Source organism: Microtus oregoni, unplaced genomic scaffold, assembly GCF_018167655.1.
Source record: "Microtus oregoni isolate MIOR12 unplaced genomic scaffold, Mior012 000046F_ref0000063, whole genome shotgun sequence".
Taxonomy (NCBI): Eukaryota; Metazoa; Chordata; class Mammalia; order Rodentia; family Cricetidae; genus Microtus; species Microtus oregoni.
The window spans coordinates 16,057,556-16,077,523 of record NW_024543220.1 but is presented as its reverse complement, the minus strand read 5'-3'; the positions used below and the strand labels follow the sequence as shown (position 1 = coordinate 16,077,523).

Below are 19,968 nucleotides of genomic sequence, written 5' to 3'. Positions count from 1 at the left end.
AGCTACAGCTTTTGTTATAATGTAATACACAATCAGTCCAATCTACCATTGCTTCCTTATGCAGATAGCAAGTAATATGATATGCAATATTCTATGTAACATTGTTTATATTAGATATTCCTTGTTGTCTAGGTGAATAGTGTAAGCACCTGCCATTAGAGAGACATATATGACTGACTACATATAGATGGCTGCTGTCACGTGTAGTGCATGTAACACCATAGTGTATTCAGTTACCCTCAACAATGGTGAACGTGGGTTCCAAGACTTCAGGGGCCACCAAAGTCTACAGATGTTCAAGTCCCCTATGTAACTGAACAAGTCTGACTAGAGAATTGGCTCAGAGCTAGAGCTCTGGCTGCTCTTCCAGAGAACCTGGGTTTGATATCCAGCACCCACAGGGCTGCTCACAGCCATCTGTAACTCTAGTCCCAGGGGATCAAATGCCCTCTTCTGGCCTTTGTGGGTATTGCACATGCAAGCAAAGCATTAATACACATAAAAAATTAAATGAATAAAAATTTTAAAAATACTTAAAGTGGACACATGTTTGCATGTAAGCATACTCCCTCCCAAACACACTAACTGTCTTTGGATGGCTGAGAGTGCTTCAAACACTGCTAATGTCTGTCAGTCTCTGTATGTGGATTGTTTAAGGAATAATGATTTTTATCAATGTCCTTATAGGTCCAGTGCTGTGGGATAATGCTTTGTACACTGTAAAGATTTATCACTCATATTGGTTCAATAAAATGCTGATTGGTCAGGTAGGAAGTATAGGCAGGGTGACCAGGCAGAGAATTCTGGGAAGAGGAAAGGTAGAGACACAGTCTCAAGCCAGACACAGAGGAAGCAAGATGCCTTACTGAGAAAAGGTACCAAGCCACATGGCTAAACATATATAAGAATTATGAGTTAATTTAAGTTGTAAGAGCTAGTTAGTAATAAGCCTGAGCAATAGGCCAAACAGTTTTAATTAATATATGCTTCTGTGTGTTTGTTTATTTGAGACTGAATGACTGTGGGACCAGGTCGGACAGAAACTTCCATTTACAGTCCAGTACCAATGTGACCACCTCAGGTCTATCTGTATAGGACACTTTAGCAACAAAACATTTTTCAAATGTTTTAAATAATTTGGATACAGAACCCTTAGATATGGAGAGCCAGCCGCAGTCCAGGAGTATAACTGACATATAGAAGAATTATAATATATTAATCCTTGATATTATATATGCTAATTTTATGAGTATATGCTAATTGGACAATATAGTATATGTGGTATATGTGCATATCTGCCTATATGAGTGATAAATCTTTACAGGGTACAAGAGCATTATACCACAGCATTTCCCCATTTTTTTCTTTTCAAAACAAGAACCCTAAATCTAACCTCCTAAATTGTATTTCTTAAGTGAGAACATTGATCCAACTTTGTCCATAGTACAGCCTCTGGGCAGAGAGAACATTCCTGAAGCATGGACACATGTGCCAGTCCACCAGCCACTGCTCAGAGCTACAAGATGTGTGCAGAACAACCAGGCCTGTGTTTCTTCAGGGGACACAGTTCCAACAAGCCCACTTGCAGTTGCCCAACCTGACAAAGGACCATGGCTCTGCCCCTTCACGGCTGCTTTCCCCCTCATTTAACTCCCTGGAGGCTCTAGGGGCCAGCCATGGGCACAGCAGACCCCCTGCCCTATTCCAGGCAAATATGGCTGCTAAGCCCCCTGCACCTTTCCCTGGGTCACTGTCTTTCTGAGACCCTCCTCGGTGCAGCCCTACCTGTGGGTGCAGGGGCCACACAGCGGCGGGCCCCTGACCAGGAGCAGCACTTCTGAAGTCCGGAGCAGTCAGTGTCCAAGCTGCACGGTGGGCTAGATGATTCTGGTTCTGCCGTTGGGCAGACCCCAGGTCTTGATGCAAACTCTCTGGACCGGTTCAGGGCTGGTGGAGTGATACAGATGAACCATATTAGCATCAAAAGCAGGCTCAGCTGGCAGAGAGCTTTGCCAACAGGAAGACCTGGGCTCAGTTCCCCAGCACCTGTTATAACAGGGCGTGGTGGCACATGTCCAGAAATGCAGTGGTCGGGGGAATCTAAAGTTCAAGGTTACCCTCAGCTATATAGCAAGTTGGAGGCCATACTGGAATACATCAGACCCTGTCTCAAATGCAACAAATGGGTTAGGGAAGTAGTTCAGGGGTTCAGAGTCCTTGCTGTTTTTGCAGAGGACCAATGGTCAGTTCCTAGCACCCTCATGGTGGCTCACAGTCACCTGTGACTCCAGCTCCAGGGAATCTGACACTCTCTTCCCATTTCTTCTGACTTCCGCAGAATTCCACACCTATGGCATACTCATGGGAACACACATACACTAAAGTAAAATAAATAAATAAATAAATAAATCTTTTTTTTAAAGCAACAACAGAAACCCATGAAGAGTTCAGCTTGGATGAACTGACACATCCGTAGTTGATTCTGTGTTGAATATCAGAGGTTCCACGTGTCCTGGTCAGTTTCTCCAGTGGGGCAGAGGCCTCCTGGCTGGCCTTGTGGGAGGCTTGCCTACACTGGCTCTGACACCATTGCACTTCTTTCCTATCAAGGCAGGTTCAGGGGAGGTCCCAAGTGCTTCCTGGCCTTTCAAGCCTAAGAAGTCCATTTGCAGGGACCTCCACCCTCTTCTAGGACCAGTGCTACTTCTGTTCCTAATAGTAGCTTACTCATGCATGTGCACGCAGAGCGGTCATGTGTACGCATGCACACCACACATACTCACACTCACACACATACTCTTTTACTCTCTCGCTCTCTCTCTCTCTCTCTCTCTCTCTCTCTCTCTCTCACACACACACACACACACACACACACACACACACACACACACGTTTACTGAGCACTTGCTGGAAGCCAGACAAGTTGTTCTGTGCCTGGACCGCCATGACTATGCCTCACCTCTAGGAAATAAATTCCAAAGGAAACACTTTAGCAAACCCTTGGAAAGCAAGCAGGGTCAGAGCCTCAAGTGTTGGGTGGGGCCAGGTGGACTCAGAAGAAGTCACCCTTTGGAAAGGATTGCACCTGGGTCAAGGGAAGTTCCGAACAGCCCTGCAGTTCTCAGCTCTGAGGTGACAGCTGGCCAAGGACCACAGGAAGCTGACACACCACCATGGCTGGAGTGGAGACAGAAGGGGTGCCACAGAGTACTTCCTGTGAGGCCTGGGGGCTTGGGTTTGGGGTGACAGAGACACTTTTGGTGCCTCCAGGCCTTCAGACACTTTGTCCAGCTCCGTACTCTCCTCTCTTGTGCTCCTTGGGCTTTTCTGAGCACGGGAGCTGCTGGAGTCTCAACAATGAACTTCCCCGCTGGAGACAATGCCATGACCTTAGCATCTGCTCCTTTCCCTTTGTTGTCTTGAGTCCTGGGGACAAGCGGCAGAATGACTCTTCTTATAGTGGCTTCTGAAAGCCTGCGAGGAGTCGGAGCCCCATTGAGTCCTGCTGTGGCGATCCATGGGATGTGGAACCAGCTGGCCAAAGGGGCCAAATGAGGTCATAGTTGCCTAAGATGTATAGGCAGAGGGATGGGGTGCTGAGAGAAGGAGCAGCCTCAGGAGGGCTGGAGAGCTGCTCTGGGTACCATCCTGGCTCTTTACTCTTAGTTGGGAGCATGGTGTGGGAAGGGATGGACACTGGGGACAGCAGCCTTGGAAAGGTCCAGTCTAGCCTTGCATGCCATCTGACCTCCTCCTACCAGACACCAGTGTGGAGAGGTTGTGGCACTCCATTGCATTGGCACAAGAAGTTGACTGAAGCAGCTGGCCAGGCTGTAGCTATAGTGCTGAAAGGACATTCACATGCATTCTCTGTGAATGAAGCATTAATACAGCTTCAGGTGGAAGTGAGACCAACCAGAACTACATGCAGGGCACCTAGAGCTCAGAACCTGTGGAAAGCCATGGTGGGGTTTCAGGGAAAATTGCTTTTAGATCTATTAGAAAGGCTGACACTACTTAAGAGTCCATAGGACCCACAGGGGAACAGGATTCCAGGGAGTGTGCACTCCTCCAAGCATAGAAAGTACAAGAGGCAAAACTGGAACTCAGGGGACATGTTTTGGTGGAACACACTCTGCTGGGGGACAGTGGAACATTTTGGCCAGAGGCAGAAGATGCTCACACACAGCAGAGCAGACTGCCAAGGGCAGCCAAGAAGGAGCAGCTGGCTTGGATGAGCAAAAGTCTCACTCCCCAGGGGAAAGGGGGCTGAGATGTGAGCATAAGGGCAAAGGTCAGTGGGGAGAGCAGCAGGAGGAAAATGCCAGTGCCAAGGAAGGCTGGGGACTTGGCAGCATATGTGTCCGGCATCTGATGATAGGCACATGCCACCATGGGTTTCATTCAAACCTATTATGTTCCTACTCAGACACATTTAAAGGTCCATGTATCTAACAACACTCCAGTGTCCAGGGGTGCCATTCCAAGTGGCAGAAATCCTAGATGGTGCTAACCAATCTGAAGACACCTGTGGTGGTTTGCGTGAGAATGATCCCCATAGATTCATATAGTTGAATACTTGGGCCCCAGTTGGTGAAACTGTTTGGGAAGGATTAGGGGGTGTGGCCTTGCTGAAGAAGGTATGCCATTGGATGTATCACATTTGAGATTTCAAAAACCTTCCCCATTCCCAATTAGGCTTTCTCTGCCACGTGTTTGTGGATCAAGATGTAAGCTCTCAGCTACCGCTCCAGGGCTATGTCTGCCTGCCTACTGCCATGCTCCCCATCATGATGGTCATGGATGCTGGCCATTTGAAACAGTAAGCACCAAATAGATGCTTTCTTTTATAAGTTTCCTTGGTCATGGTTTCTAGTAATAGAGTAACTAAGACAGCACCCCATGAGGGTGGAGGAAGGTTAGCAGGGCCCTGGGGGGGATAAAGGCAGCCTGGAGATGCTGCAGTCTCAGAGATAATCCTCTTGGGTCTCCCAGGGTCTATGGAACTTTCTGTAGCTAATGAAGAGAGCCGTGGCCTTACTTCTGTTGGGAACAAGTCCCAGGGACAGATGCTCAGCCAAAGCAAACAACACATCAAGTGGTACAGGCCCTGCTCAGGAATCCCGGGTTTGCATCTTGCTGTCGGACGCATACAGCTGAAGGCCACGATTAGCAACTCTGTCAATTCCAAGCTGTGGGTTTGTCCTTCATTTCCTTGGCATCTGGGTGACTGAATATACAGTGTGTCCAGGTTCCAGAGAAAGGATTGAACTGGGTCAAGTTCTGAGGAGCCGGAGGTCAAAGAAGGCCTGAGGGATCCCTGTGCTGTCTGTATGAAAGAGCTGGACATTGCCCATCTGACATGATCACCAAGGGCCTCGGGCCAAGCAGGCAGGAGGATGTGGGGATAAGGTGTCCTGAGACATAGAAAGGCAATAGAGGGTGGGCAAAGTCCAAGTTCAGCCTGAGGTTTGACATCAGTCACACTCGTGGGCTGTGAAGCATGTCTTAGTCAGGACAGATGCTGATAGTGGAGGAAACTGAGCTGCAGGATCTAGGCACATCTTCTGTAGATTTAAGACAATTCGAAACTCCATTCTTTATTTTAGTGAAATAAAGAAGAAAATATAGCTGACCCCATAGAAACTGGCTCCAGGTTAGAGAGATGGGCAATATGCTTGCTACACAAGCAGCAGAACCTGAGTTCAAGTCCCAGAACCCAGGTGAAAAGGTAAAAAGAGCCTTGTGTAGTGGGACACACTTGTCAGCCCAGCAGTTGGGAGTCAAAGACAGCTGGATCCCTAGGGCTCACTGACTAGTCAGCATGGCTGGATTGGAGAGCCCGCCAGGATACCACCCTGCTCAACAAAAGATGGGTGGTATCCAAGGGTGACAACTGAGGTTGTTCTTTGGCTCCACACACACGAAGGAAGGAAAGAAGGAAGGGAGGAAGGAAGGAAGGAAGGAAGGAAGAAAGGAAGGAAGGAAGGAAGGAAGGAAAAAAGGAAAAAACAGGCTCTTACAGCAGGGCAGTGGTGGTGCACGCCTTTAATCCCAGCACTCGGGAGGCAGAGGCAGGCGGATCTCTGTGAGTTCGAGGCCAGCCTGAGCTAGTTCCAGGACAGGAACCAAAAGCTACAGAGAAACCCTGTCTCGAAAATTCAAAACAAACAAACAAACAAAAAAAAAAAAACCAGGCTCTAACAATGATTGCCCAACAGCAGCAATGTTCTGGAACAGAAGTTCTTCATCTCAATCTGACTGCAGCTGGGAATTCCCCTTCCCACTTGGGCTGGTGACTGACCCTATGCCCTAAAGGAATAACCAGTCAACTTGGTAGAAAGTTAAAAATCTCTCCTTTCTCAACTCAAGGCAAACATTGAAGCAGCCCTGCTCAGCGCCTGGCAACCCAGTGAGTTCCAGTTCAGCCAGGCTGCCCGGAGATTCCTATTTGGACCACAGCCTCTAAGGCTGCCCAGGGCTAAGGAATCCCCAGCTGGCGGGCACAGTCTTTCTTGGCTCTCCTTCCTCTGCTCCTCAGACTGGTCAGCACTAGGGGTCCCTGGGCAGCTGCATGGAGATGGGAGGTTGGAGGTGCCCTGACCCAGCAGGTCCTGGATTTTTACAAGGAGCGAGATTGCCAAATTGTTGGCAGGTGGAGAGGGGCCAAGCAGAACTGGGGCTGCTGCATGCAGCTTGACCTCCCGGAATGTGCCCTGGAGGGGGAAGGAAGGGAAGGTGCCGATTTCATCTTTTCTGCTGATAGCCAAGAGACCGCAAGCCCCACTGAGGAAGCACAAACTGCCCAGCCTGGATAACATGTCTTTTCCTACCGATGTCTCAAAGATGACCAATAAGGCTTGCTAACTTAGGGACAAGATGACCCATAACCTGTCGCTGACTCTCTGATACTGCCCCATCCTGGAATCCTTTCCTGCAACGGAGCCACCAATCCTGGTTTCTCCTGAATGGAGGTCTCTAGGAGGGGAGAGGACCCATCAAGTTACTGAGGGTGACAAAGGAGCCTCTGTGTCCATGATCACCGATGTCCTCCATGTCCTGAGATGCCTCCCCTGCTACCCTCTCTGGGACTACTAGCCTCAGGTTTCAGGTTCCCCTATAGGCTGTACTGGGTGAATGAGAAAATGTCTTTCATTGGGGGTAGGAGGGAAGACAGGGCACTCTTTTTGTATTGCATATTGTATTATGATTTTGTGTCTTATTAATAACCTAGCACAACAGCTCTTCATGGCTCATTTGTTCTGAGTGAACCCCTACCCTATCCCTAACCTAGATGTCCTTGGATACATGTGAGGTTGATACTGGCAGACACTCACTTGACTCAGTGTGTTACAAAGCAGCACCTCCTGAGCTGGCGAGGTGGATTAAGGGGCTTGATACAGAGCGTCAACCTGAGCTTGAGTCCTAGGACCCACATGGTGGAAGGAGAGAAGTAGTTTCCAGAAGTTGTCCTCTGAACACACACACACACACACACACACACACACGTAAATAATTATGTGTTTTCTCCCCCTGGAGCTGAGGACTGAATCCTGAGTCTTGCACTGAATCCTGAGTCTTGCATTTTTAAGGCACACATTCTACCACCGAACTATACCCAACCTCTGAAGCCACTTAAAAATGAAAACAGCATCTGAACCCAAATGTCCACAGAATGGAGGAGGAATGCCAGGACTCATAAGGAGGGAGGCAGGGACACCTGCGACAAGGCTGACCACCTGGCTAGAGGGCAACCACTCAGGATGATTGACTCACCTTTCACCCATCCCTATAAAGCTTGTTGGTTAGGGGTAAGAGGCAGGCAGCTCTTGGGGCTGCCACCACCCTCCTCCCCAGACCGCAGGCTCTCCGAATACAACACAATGTAAAACTTCTATCCCCATCTTCCTACCTTTGTGGTGACGGACACAACTGTCCCAGTTACATTGTGACTGGGCTCACACAGGCCAGAGCTGAGCCCCAGCCTGAGTCCAGTTGCATTGCCTACCAGGAGATGGTCTCCCACACCATGTCCCTTGCCAGGAGACCCTCCCAAGTTAGGAGCTGGGCCCTGAATCCCCAGCCGCACCCAGCTGCAGCCGTGATGTGGGCAGCCATATGGATCACCTGGGTAACCAGCCTGCACCACCTACGAGCCTGCACCAGGGAGGTGGAGGATACAGGGTCCTCTGGGCAGAGAGGCAGGAGGCCCAGCCCGCCCCTCCATCTCTTTCTAGTGGAATCTAGATTAGGATTCCAGCTGAGACAAGAGTTTCACAGTAGCCTTGGAAAGAGGGGGCAGGCGGCCTCCACTGCTGGAAAGGCTGGGACACTGGGTCTCAAATGCCACTGTGTTAGAACCATTCAACATTATAAAAGCCACAGAAGCTCATGCTGGGCTCAGATCAGTTCCGTTACCAGCTCTGAGTTCACTGCATGGTGCACAGAAGCCCTCGCTGTCCGGTGAGGTCTGAGGACCACTGAGGCTCTCTACCCATGGTGTCTCTCCAGCACATGTTAAAAGACTGATGACCCCTGTACTTTACTTGAGCTATGGAATCGGAAACTGGGGGTGGAGGAGCTGTGAAGAGTATCCTAGAAGTTCCTGGGGTACAATCAAGACTGAACAGCAATGCTCTAGTAGTTCAGGGAGACCTCGCAGGCCTGCACACACAATCCCAGCAACTCTTCCCTCCAGCTCAGCGCCCCACCCTGCCCCACTGCCCTGGACTCACGCAGAACACAGTAGAAGCCAAGCTGCTCAAAGCCGTCGCAGCAGCCGGTCACATTCCTGGACTCAGGGACCTCCACCGGCAGGTACTGGGTCTGGTACACGGTCTTGGGACACTTTTTCCACGGGATCCATGCTCCACAGTGCACATAGGCTGTGTGTGAGGCCTTCACCTCCTGCAGCCTCTGGACATTTCGGGTCACTGGGTAGCTGCACAGCTGGTAGCTCAGCAGCGAGAGGCCGTTATCTACAGAGGAGACCGTCGAGGATGCGTCGAGGGGGGGGGGGGGGGGAAGGAAGAGCACTGGGTCAGAAGTATATGGGAGGCAAGTCAGAGGTCTCTACTGTTGGACGGGACTTAGACCCAGCCTCGCCAGTCCTGGCCAAGGCCTTGTCATTTCAAATACCCAAAGCATCCCTCTGTCTGCATATACACAAAGCTATCAACGCCAAACTATGTGCTGGGGATGGAGCAGTCCCCAAGAATGTGTTATACTTCTCAGAGTCCTAATCCTGTCATTCATAAAATAAACGCCACGTCCTATAGTTTCAGGGTAAAGCAGTAAGTCAATATCTTCCACACAGCGGTGAGTCAGTGCGGGCTCGATGGCTCTCCTGGTGAAGAGCGAGCAAGCAGGTAACCCCAAGGAAGGCCGTGCTCTGTCCCGTGGCCTCACACGAACACTGAGAGGATCTCTATGAGCTTCCCGATGCCCCACTCTTCCCGTGACTAAACTTTGTGGCTCATACACACCGCACCAAACAAAATCCCTCCCTACATAGAGAACAACATGGACCTGGCACAGAAACGGAGGTGACTTTAGAAACAGACGGAGTCTCTGAATTCCGAACCAAGTCAGATAGATTTTAAGAGAAAAAGAAAAAAAGACTCACAAGGTTCACAATCAATTTCTTGAGGTCTGCGGTTTCAGGGATACAGGTTTGGCTACGTTGGTTTGGTTTGGGAGGTGCTGGGGATAGGAGCCGGGGCTCACACATGCTGGCTACGCTGAGCTGCATCTCAACCCCACCAAGTGTTTTTTTAAGCAACTTTGTAAGCCATGTACTTCCTCACTCTTTGACCAGCACCCTTGCTACATGGCTCACTCTAATTCTGTACCTGAGAACATGAACCACCCTGACTTCCCTGACTGATACGCAAGACCTTTCCGCTGGGCACCTAGGAGCCCATTGCTCACATCAGGTCTTCCAGAAATGCAATGCTTCAGGCACAGACCCAGCTCAAAATCCGTGTCTCAACCCCATGGACCCTGGGCACCAGAGGCATCCTCCCTCTTTCTGAGCGCATACCCAGTACGCAGACCCAGGCTCCCCGGTAGCCTGTTGCTATTGGTACAGCCAGTGTGGCAAGTCAGAAGAGGATGCCTCTCTCAGAGAAGATGCTTGTGGCCTTAGAGGGTCCCAGCAGGCACTGTCCTCTTGAGACCCACTCCTAGGAAGCCCCTTCTCCAAACTTACCCCTAGATCCCTCACCTGTGAAGCCACTGGCCCAGCTCAGGTCCACAGTACAGGCCAAAGCCAGCAGGGCCAGCCTCAGGGTCCTGGACATCATCCGACAATGACACTGGTGGTGCAGGCAGGACTTGAGACCTCTACTGCAGTGACCTGAGTCCTAAACCAGGCTGCCCCAGCCCAGAGAAAGAGCCCTTGTGTCCCCTGCGCTGCCACTAGTGGCAGTGACTTCAGAGGAGGGCTCGCCGGGAGCAGTCCCTCATGCCCGCTCATTAACACCAGCTGCTGCCATGGCTGCTTCCCTGGGGGCACCTGCATGTCAGAGCCTACTCTTGTTCCGAGCAGATGGCATCTTTTCGGAAAGGTGAGCGTCTAACAGCCTCGGCCACATCACTGGGTCTCATCTTGTTTGCGCGGAGAAAATGCATTTCAAACCCAAATCTCACTCCCCACATCGGACACCAAGTATTCCGTTACCCTGCTGCTCCCAGCTGGCAGGAGAAGACAGGCCCACATCAAAGTATCACATCAGCTCTAGAGAAGGGCCTTCATACCACCCAACAATAGAGCTCAGAGGCCACAGCCACGTTCGTCAGCTCCACGCAGTCCCTCCCTAACCGGGGACTGGAGATGCTGTGCTCAAAGGGACATTCTGAGCCCAGCAGGATTTCAAAATGGGAAATCATGAAAAGAATGGTGGGAAGTGAGGGGCCGAGCCAGTGACTGGGGAGATCCCTGTCACACGGGGTGAAATGTTCACCCAAAGACATCGTAGCACCAGTTCGCAGAACTCAGCGGTGAGAGGCCAGAACAAGGCCTCCTACAATTCCCCTGCACAAAGTTGCCACTGTGAGGACATCCAACACACGCAGGACTGGACACAAACACATCCAGGACTGGAAGCAGAGAGAACCCAATCCTGAGGGTTGGTAGACATACTGGGATGTTGTTTGTATCCATTCGTTATCATGTTATACAGGAACTGGACTTTTAAGCTCCTGTCTAGGCTGGGGATGTGGCTCAGTAGGTAAAGCCCTTGCCTAGGATGCACAAGCACTGGGGTACAATCCCCACTACTGTACAAGCCAGGCTGGCAGTGCATGTCTGTTACCCCAGGATTTAGGTCGGGGAGAGAAGGTCAGGAGGGTATAGTATTCTGTGCTACATAGGGAGTGTGAGGCTAACCTGGGCAACACGAAAATCTATCAGAGGGACACACACAAATATACACATGCATACATACATATAAATATCCATGTTTATATACCTAAATAGACAAGTATACACAAACATAAACATACAAATGTACATATAAATAAACGTGCACAAAATACACACATTATATATGTATACACACTTGTATGCTCACATAAATATACACACACAAACATGTATCTGGGGTCTCTGTGACCACCGTGGTCAACAGAGTGACGATCCACAGGGGACAAGAAGGTAGTTCGGTTCAACATGGCTAAGTAGCTGATGTGAGTTCAAACATCAGGAGTCTGACCTGAGTGGTTTATTTTAGGCGTATTTAAGCACAGCACAATTTGGTGAAAACCTTCCTGGTGATAATTCAATCCTGTGTCCACAATAAAGTTTACATAAATCTCCTTAAAGAACAAAGTAAGCTAGATAAACATCAGGCGTAACCGCACTGAAACTCTTTGTACAATACAGGACATACATTCCATAAGGCTGGGTTATATTGACTGCGAAAAATAAGGTTACAATAAGGGTCTGGGGGAGGATCCGGTGTGGTCTTACCCACAGAGAGTTCAAAGGTTAACAGGTTATTAATCCCATCCTCTCCTAGACTTCTGGATGGGTAACAGGTTATGCCTGCTTTTCTTTGAAGGAACAACCTTGTATGTTTAACATCCCAGGTTCCCTTAGGGCTTATCTGGAAGCACAAGAACCTCCATGCCTCCCAGATCACCCCCATTTTTATTTTTCAAAGAGAAGATTGTAGCTGCAACAGAGGCAGATGTTGAATGCATTGCCTGCATGGCTAGTCTAGCTAATATGGGCAGGCATAACATAATTATAAGAGTAGCAAACAACGGACCGAGGAAAGGGGAAAGCCATGTTAATCATGAAGGACATTCATAGGTCACTTGAGAGATTGCATTTATCTCTTTATGCAAATCATTAGCTTGACTATTGATCATAGGAGAAAAATCTGACACATTAAAGCAACCCATGCCAGGAAATTGTTGACAACCAAGATGATGCTTGACCAACAAATAATCTGTAGTAGCTCCATTTTATAAAACTGTGGTTCTCAGGTCACCCATCTCTTGGTCGATTTCTGCTAATATTTAATATTTTTGCTGTAATATTAGTAGCTTTACTAACCATGCAGGACATCTTTGAGACCTCCCTTCATAGTTCAGTAATCATTCCCAGGATGGGCAATCTTAAAAAAAGCATAAAAACATGTACCTTAGGCTGTGTCTCCTTAAGGGTAAAATGTTTGGGGGAAGCAGAAGAAGCATTATCCTTTACAGTGGAAAAAAAGTAAAGTGAGCATAGCTAAATGTCTATACTCCTAATATTATATTGTATACTGTAACATAGTTTAAATACTGTACATATTAATAATAGTGTATATGTATTGCATATACAGTATATATAATGACAAATACTGTATATATAATTATTAAATACTATATATAAATATTTTTAAAGTTGACACTTAAGAATTTTATTGTGCCACTACACAATAGTTTGATCCTCTGTGTTGTATGAGATCACAGTAATATGACTGATAGTTCATAAACTGCAAAATTCCTTAAAGCGTTTGCTACCATAAGCAGTACCATCATCTGCTTTTAGATGTAGTGGGCACCCTAGGAAGGAGAAGGTGTATAATAAATGATGAATCGAACCTGAGGTTGTTTCACCCTTGTGAGCAGAAGCAACAATCATATTAGAAAAAGTATCAACCATTTCATGAACATATTTTTTTAAAGATTTATTTATTTATTGTGTATACAGTATTCTGCCTACATTCATGCTTGCAGGCCAGAAGAGAGGGCACCAGATCTCATTACAGACGGTTGTGATCCACCATGTGGTTGCTGGGAATTGAACTCAGGACCTTTAGACAAGCAGGCAATGCTCTTAACCACTGAGCCATCTCCCCAGCCCTCATGAACATATTTTTAAGCGTCCTGATTCTGAGGTATGAATTAAAACCTGAAGTCAAAATGGTTAGATTTTAACCTGCAGGGATTAATTCTGCCAGTAGAGGGCAGTGGTGTAAAAGAAGAACAGAAGTTGAAGCCGGTCATAGGACTTTTTTTTTTTTTTGAGCAGATTGAAAAGAAAGTATTAGGGGCAAGGAGGAGGCCGGCTCAGCTCATGGACTTGAGCACTGGCAGGTGTTAAGGGACCTGGCAAATTAGAATCAGCAGGAAAAGGAGATATGAAGAGAGGTTGTCCTTGTCGTACAGATGTCTGAAGGGAGAGACAGGATTGTGAAATGACAGTAGTGGGCTTAGGTTTAAGTCTTGTAATTTCTGAAAGAGGAACAGTTTGATCACAGTATGCAGAGTCAGTTAAAATATTCAATGGCTGAGAAACATCCAATAATGGCTAATTGATTACAGCAAGTTCAGACTGTTGAGCTCAACCAAGGACGGGGACAATCTTTTTTGTGGAGGGTGTGGAATTTGTATATAAGATGTAAGCTCCTTGTCCTTTTGAAGAGCCACCTGTAAAAGCATCAAAATCAATCTCTATCTAGAATTTTTAGATATAATTTTTGTAATACCCATGGGGTATCTTTAAAAAAAATCTTGAAAGGAGATCTTTAGAGTAATGATTATCTTTACATCTATAGGGTAATGATTATCTTTACATCTATAGGGTAATGATTATCTTTATATCTATAGGGTAATGATTATCTTTACATCTATAGGGTAATGATTATCTTTACAGCTATAGGGTAATGATTATCTGTACATCTATAGGGTAATGCTTATCTGTACATCTATAGGGTAATGATTATCTTTACAGCTATAGGGTAATGATTATCTTTACAGCTATAGGGTAATGATTATCTTTACATCTATAGGGTAATGATTATCTTTACATCTATAGGGTGATGATTATCTTTACATCTATAGGGTAATGATTATCTTTACATCTATAGGATAATGCTTATCTGTACATCTATAGGGTAATGATTATATTTACATCTATAGGGTAATATTATCTTTACATCTATAGGGTAATGATTATCTTTACATCTATAGGGTAATGATTATCTTTACAGCTATAGAGTAATGACTGTCTTTACACCCAGAGTAACATGCTACTGCTTCCTGCCAGGTATTATCCAGGTGGAAAAAATAGCCAACCTGCATTTCACCGAATGGCACACTGATTTCCACAGGCTCTTTACCAGTAAGCTGTTTAAGAAGAGCCCTTCCCATCATTATCAGCTCTATAATTTCTTGTATATAGGAGTTGCAGATCATTGCAGAGAATATGACATAAATTAATTTCTATAACACCATTACCTTGTTGGTATGTAATGCCAGTTGGTGATGAGGAGGAAGGAAGAACAAATTATTGATGAATTAATTCTATGAGCTACCGCTTTAGTGGCGGCAGGTGTTGTGTTTCTTACAGAGTTTCACCAAGAGTCTCCAGCAAACAACTTAAAGGGTGGAGCCAAGAGCAGAGAAAAATGGATAGCTCAATTAAGACAATAAAAAGAGGGGGCAGAGCCAAGTCTTTAATAGTGGAGGGTGGATAAGAACATCCCCAAGTGACACGGCCCCAGAATTTTTGTAGGTAATCAAAGGAACATTGTTTGGGAAGTTTGAAATGGAGAGGATGATGGTGAATTTGAAATCTGGGGAAAACTTCCCTTGCGATAACTAACTCAGTCCCGTGTGCACAACAAAGCATGCATAAATCTCCTTGAGGTAAAAGAGAGCCAAATAAAGACTGGACGTGACCGTGACTGCATCAAAATCTTTGTAAAGCACATGTACATGTTCCAGAAAGATGGGTCTATATGCTGACTAAGAAAAGTGCCAGAGTTTGGGGAGAGTCCATCCAGTGTGGTCTCCCGCACACAGATAGTGCAAAGGTCACCAGGCTATTAATCCCATCCGCTCCCAGCCTGGATGAATAACAGGTAATGCATCCCTTCCTCCGAATAAACAACCCTGTGTGTTTAACATTCTAGGTTCCCTTAGCTCATCTCCATGCCTCCTACAAATATACACATGCAGACACAAACGTACACATGCACGCACATAAATATATGCATGTACATACACACAAACATATATGTGCACACAGATAAACATACACACGTGCACACATAAATATACACGTGCGCATACAAACATACACATGTGCACACATAAATACACACATGTACACACACAAACATATATATGCACACAGATAAACATACACATATGCACACATAAATATACACACACTTAAATATATACATGCGCACACATAAATATGCACATGTACATACACACATAAACATACACATTACACGGGTATATTTACACATAAGACATTATTACTACATGAACCTGTGACTGGGTAGTGTTCTTAAAAAGAAACCACCACCGACTCACACAGTTTTTAATCTCTGCGTGAGACTCTCATTTCACCTCAGCTGTCTCAGCCAGAGATCCTCTGGAGATGTCCCGCACCCGCAGTTCAAGCCTTCCCTTTCTGGCCTCATCCTCCTGCCTCCTAGCCTGTTTTCAGCACCTCAGTCCCTCACCCCTCAGTTTACCTGGAATCAATCAGCCTTCCCCTTCCCTTCCCTCTCTATGTAGCCATCTTTGGCTGTGTGGCCACCACTTTACTAACACCCCGGGCAATGACCTTTTCTTTCCGTTCCCTCTCTTACTGGTGACAACTGGACAAACTGGGCTCATGCATGGAGCCATTGTACGGCTTCCACGTAACGCTGTCCGAGAAAGTCACATGACCTTCAAAGTAAGTACTTGATATCTAACCGGCCTACATATTCTCGCGTCTATCCTTCTTCCTGAAAGATTCTTTCTTTCTAAATCCTACTACCACTCCTGCCTCATGCCATGTTGTCCTCACTCATTTACAGAGGACAATTGTGTCTGATGTTCCCAATCCTTTGAGTCCTCTGTGTCTGTCCCTGTCCTCCCCTTCTGTGCCTGGGACAGTGGGGATGTCTCGGCCGCTTTGTTTAGACATGGATTCTCACACCCCCACCACTCCTGTTTCCTGGGGAGTGTCTTCGTGACTGCACCTCAGCTCCTGTTTCCTGGGGAGTGTCTTCGTGACTGCACCTCAGCTCCTGTTTCCTGGGGAGTGTCTTCGTGACTGCACCTCAGCTCTCCCGTGGGAACACCATCTCACTCGCGTTGTTTGCTTTGTTTTCGAGCCAGAATCTCACTGTGTCGCCCAGGTTGGTCTGGAACTAGCTATGTAGACCAAGATTGCTGTATGTAAATTCATGATTATCGTGCCTTAGTTTCCTAGGAGCTGGGATTCCAGGCACGTTCCATCACACACACACACACACACACACACACACACACACACACACACACACAGAGTCTAACATTTTTAATTGATCTTCTCATCAGCCATTGTCATTTAGACATGCTTAAGTCTTTCAATTACAAAAAGGAAGGGATGGCTGGAGGGAGCGAGAGCAGAGAGGAGAAACTCTCGTCACTTCATACATTCCAGCTAGCCAGTCCTTCCTTTTCCTAGGCCGCATGCCTACTGTCTGCACTTCCTCAGGCCCCTCTCACTCCTTTACCTCCCTCTATCTGAGGCGAGAAAAACTCATGGAGATGCAACTTCTATATAAAGCATGCTGATCTCGAATGCACAGCTCAGCGTAGGTTTGCACATTTATACACCCTCAGCAGCCACTATCCTGATCAAGATGTGCAGCATTTTCAGTAATATGATGTACTTAGTATTCCATAACTCTGTATTGCCACTTGATAATGCTCCTGGCAGACAATGCTATAGCAGTATATATATATTTTTAAAGGTTTATTTTATTTTTAGGTATCCATGTCTGTGTGAGGGCATATGCCTGTGGAGTCTAGATGGATATGTGGGATCCTCTCAAGCAGATGTGAGTGCTCAGAACTTGGATCACCTGCAAGAGCAGTGTCTACTTTTAACTGCTGAGCCGTCCCTCTGGGCCTCTCCACAGCAGTATTTCCGAGAGTGGCACAGTGCTTCGCTGAGAGGTTGTGCTGCGCTGTTGTTTATGGAGATTTAATGGCTCCTTTGCTCTTACAAATGGAGCATTGACGAATAGTGCTGCACAGGTGTCATTTCTGTTTCCGTTTGTGTTTTTTGTATATGGTCTCTACTTTTTTTTTTTTTGTACTGGGATAAAGGCATAGGTCACAAACAATCCCACACCAGTTTGGAATTATGATTAATAGAACAGTTATTTGTTTAAGGAAGAAAAACTTACAGATCACTGTCCCAGACAACAGCCCTCTGCGCAATCAGGAAGGGAGCCTAGTCGCCAGAAGCGGAGCCTGAAGCCAGAGAGCCTGGCCGAGGGCAGTGGCCGCTTTTTTAAAGAGAGAGAAACCACGCCCCAATGGGCTGGTATCTCAGCGGCTATTGGCTGAAGGAGGAAAGGAGCTCCCGTAACACTGGGAACTGAATGTAGACAAGTATCTATCACTGGGTTACAGCCTTGGCCCTCAGCTCAGATTCTCAAAAGTGGCCAAAGACTAAACATATTTGTCAGTTGTGTGCATATTATCTAATTTCTCCTGAGCAAGACTGTGCCATTTCTCCTGAGTAAGACCAACACTTCTGAGAGCAACTGTTTCCCCATGGACTTGCTAAGAACATAGGGTCTTAGCAAATATATAATATATATATATATATATATATATGTGTGTGTGTGTGTGTGTGTGTGTGTATGCCTTTCTTCATATTTTTGAAGCCCCATTGGAATTTAATTGACATGCCATAATATACTGCCACAATTTAATGAATTTTGCCAAATGCATATAACTCTGAAATTATTGTTTACAATCAAATAAGTACATCCATCTAGCCCCAAAGTGCCCCATGCTTCTTTGTAATCTATACTTCCCTCTACACCCCATCCTCAAGCGTGGGGGTCCTCAAAACTTTTTCTTCTTCTGCACTCCTATTCCAAGGTCTCAGGGGGCACCTCCTCTCATCACAGAGTAAACGAAAAGGGAAGAAGGAAAGAGAGAATTGTGAAAGTGAGCACACGGGAAGGATAGCCTTGGTGTGACAGTGAGGAGTCATCCCAGCCACTGACCTGCCGCAAGCTAGGCTGCTGGCCTCAGCATGGAAAGCTGACATCAGCACAAAGACGATTTCTTAAACATTCTAACTGGAGGGCAGGAGACACGGCTCAGCAATCGAAGAGTACATGATGCTCTTCCAGGGGATCTGGGGTCGGGTCCCAGCAGCCGCATCAGGTGGCTTACACCTGTCTGTAACTCCAGCTCCAGTGTGTGTTTCCGGCCTCGGTCGTAGGCAGTCACGTGCATACACCCACCTACCGACACACCTACGTAGCTAAAGAATAAAGTAAATCTTTAAACAACAGCAATGAAGTTTTGACCGGAAATTCAGAACCTTCAGCAGAAATCATCAAAAAAGAACTGACATGAAAGGATGCCTAGGAAAGAGAGAAGGGGGGATAATCAGACAGATGTTCCAGCCGCAAACCATGCCCCTGGCATCGCGGGGTAGACACAATTATGAGAGGACTTCTTCAGAAGAGTGGTAGGGTGGGAGCACAGTGCATGGGGTAGAGGTGAAGGCTGAGCTCTTTGTTTTTCTGTCCTGAGAGCAGGGATTGAACCGAGAGCCTTCTGCATGCTAGCAAGCATGTCAAGCGCTCACAGCTATAGCACACCACCAGCCCTGTTTTACCACGTTGTCTAGGCTAGCCTTGAATCTCACTCTCTAGCACAAGCATGTCTTGAACTGTGGCCCACATGCCTTGGCCTCCAGAGCAGCTGGGATTATATATTCTTATTTTCCGTAGAGCAAGCTGAAGGATCACAGAGCCAGAAGATCAACGAGGAGCCGGGGAAGCAGGCACTGTCTTGATTCCTATGTAGTGACTTGAACAACAGACCTCACGCCATCTTTCTGGACTGCCCATGACCGAGCTTAGCTATGGCTCTGTTGTGCCCAGCTTTGTAACTGTGGATAGTAATCCCATATGAGTCACATAAATGTGGAAACAGGGAGCGTTTCTGAATGCAGTTAGCGCAATGAACATGCCTCTTAGAACTGCCTTCTTTGGGTCGCATAAGTTCGGGGATGCTGGGTTTTCATTTTCATTCAATTTAGAAAGTTTTTAATTTCTTCCTTAATTTTTTCTTGAGCCATTCCTCATTCCAAAGTTTGTTGTTCGGTTTCCATGAATTTGTAAGCTCTCTGTTGTTTCCGTTATTGATAGCCACCTTTAACCCATGGTGGTCAGGTAGAATGCCGGGTTGTAGCAGGCTTTCTTGGACTGCCAGCCCCCAAATCATGACACAGAGACTTATTATTAGTTACGAATGCTCGGCCTTATCTTAACGTTTGTCCCACTGGCTCTTATAACTTAATTTACCCCGTTTCTCATCATCTACATTTTGCCTCACTCCTTTCATTCTGTTTGTCCTACTCTGTGTCTGGCTGGCTGGTAGTCTCCTGGCTGGCCAGCCCTGGGCATTCCCCTCTCCTCTTTTTCTTCCTCAATCTCTCTTCTCTAG

The 19,968-nt window shown here is 46.8% G+C and overlaps 1 protein-coding gene across 1 annotated transcript in view; it reads right to left on the bottom strand.

Moving 5' to 3' along the window:
• Nucleotides 1-10,304, bottom strand: part of Umodl1 (uromodulin like 1) — a 43,287-nt gene extending 32,983 nt beyond the window's left edge. The window contains exons 1-3 of the mRNA XM_041635183.1: nt 10,226-10,304; nt 8,736-8,978; nt 1,786-1,947 (exon numbers count right to left, since the gene is read on the bottom strand). Coding sequence (XP_041491117.1) covers nt 1,786-1,947; nt 8,736-8,978; nt 10,226-10,304 — 484 coding nt within the window. The remainder of the gene's footprint in view (nt 1-1,785; nt 1,948-8,735; nt 8,979-10,225) is intronic.
• Nucleotides 10,305-19,968: the final 9,664 nt, after the last annotated feature.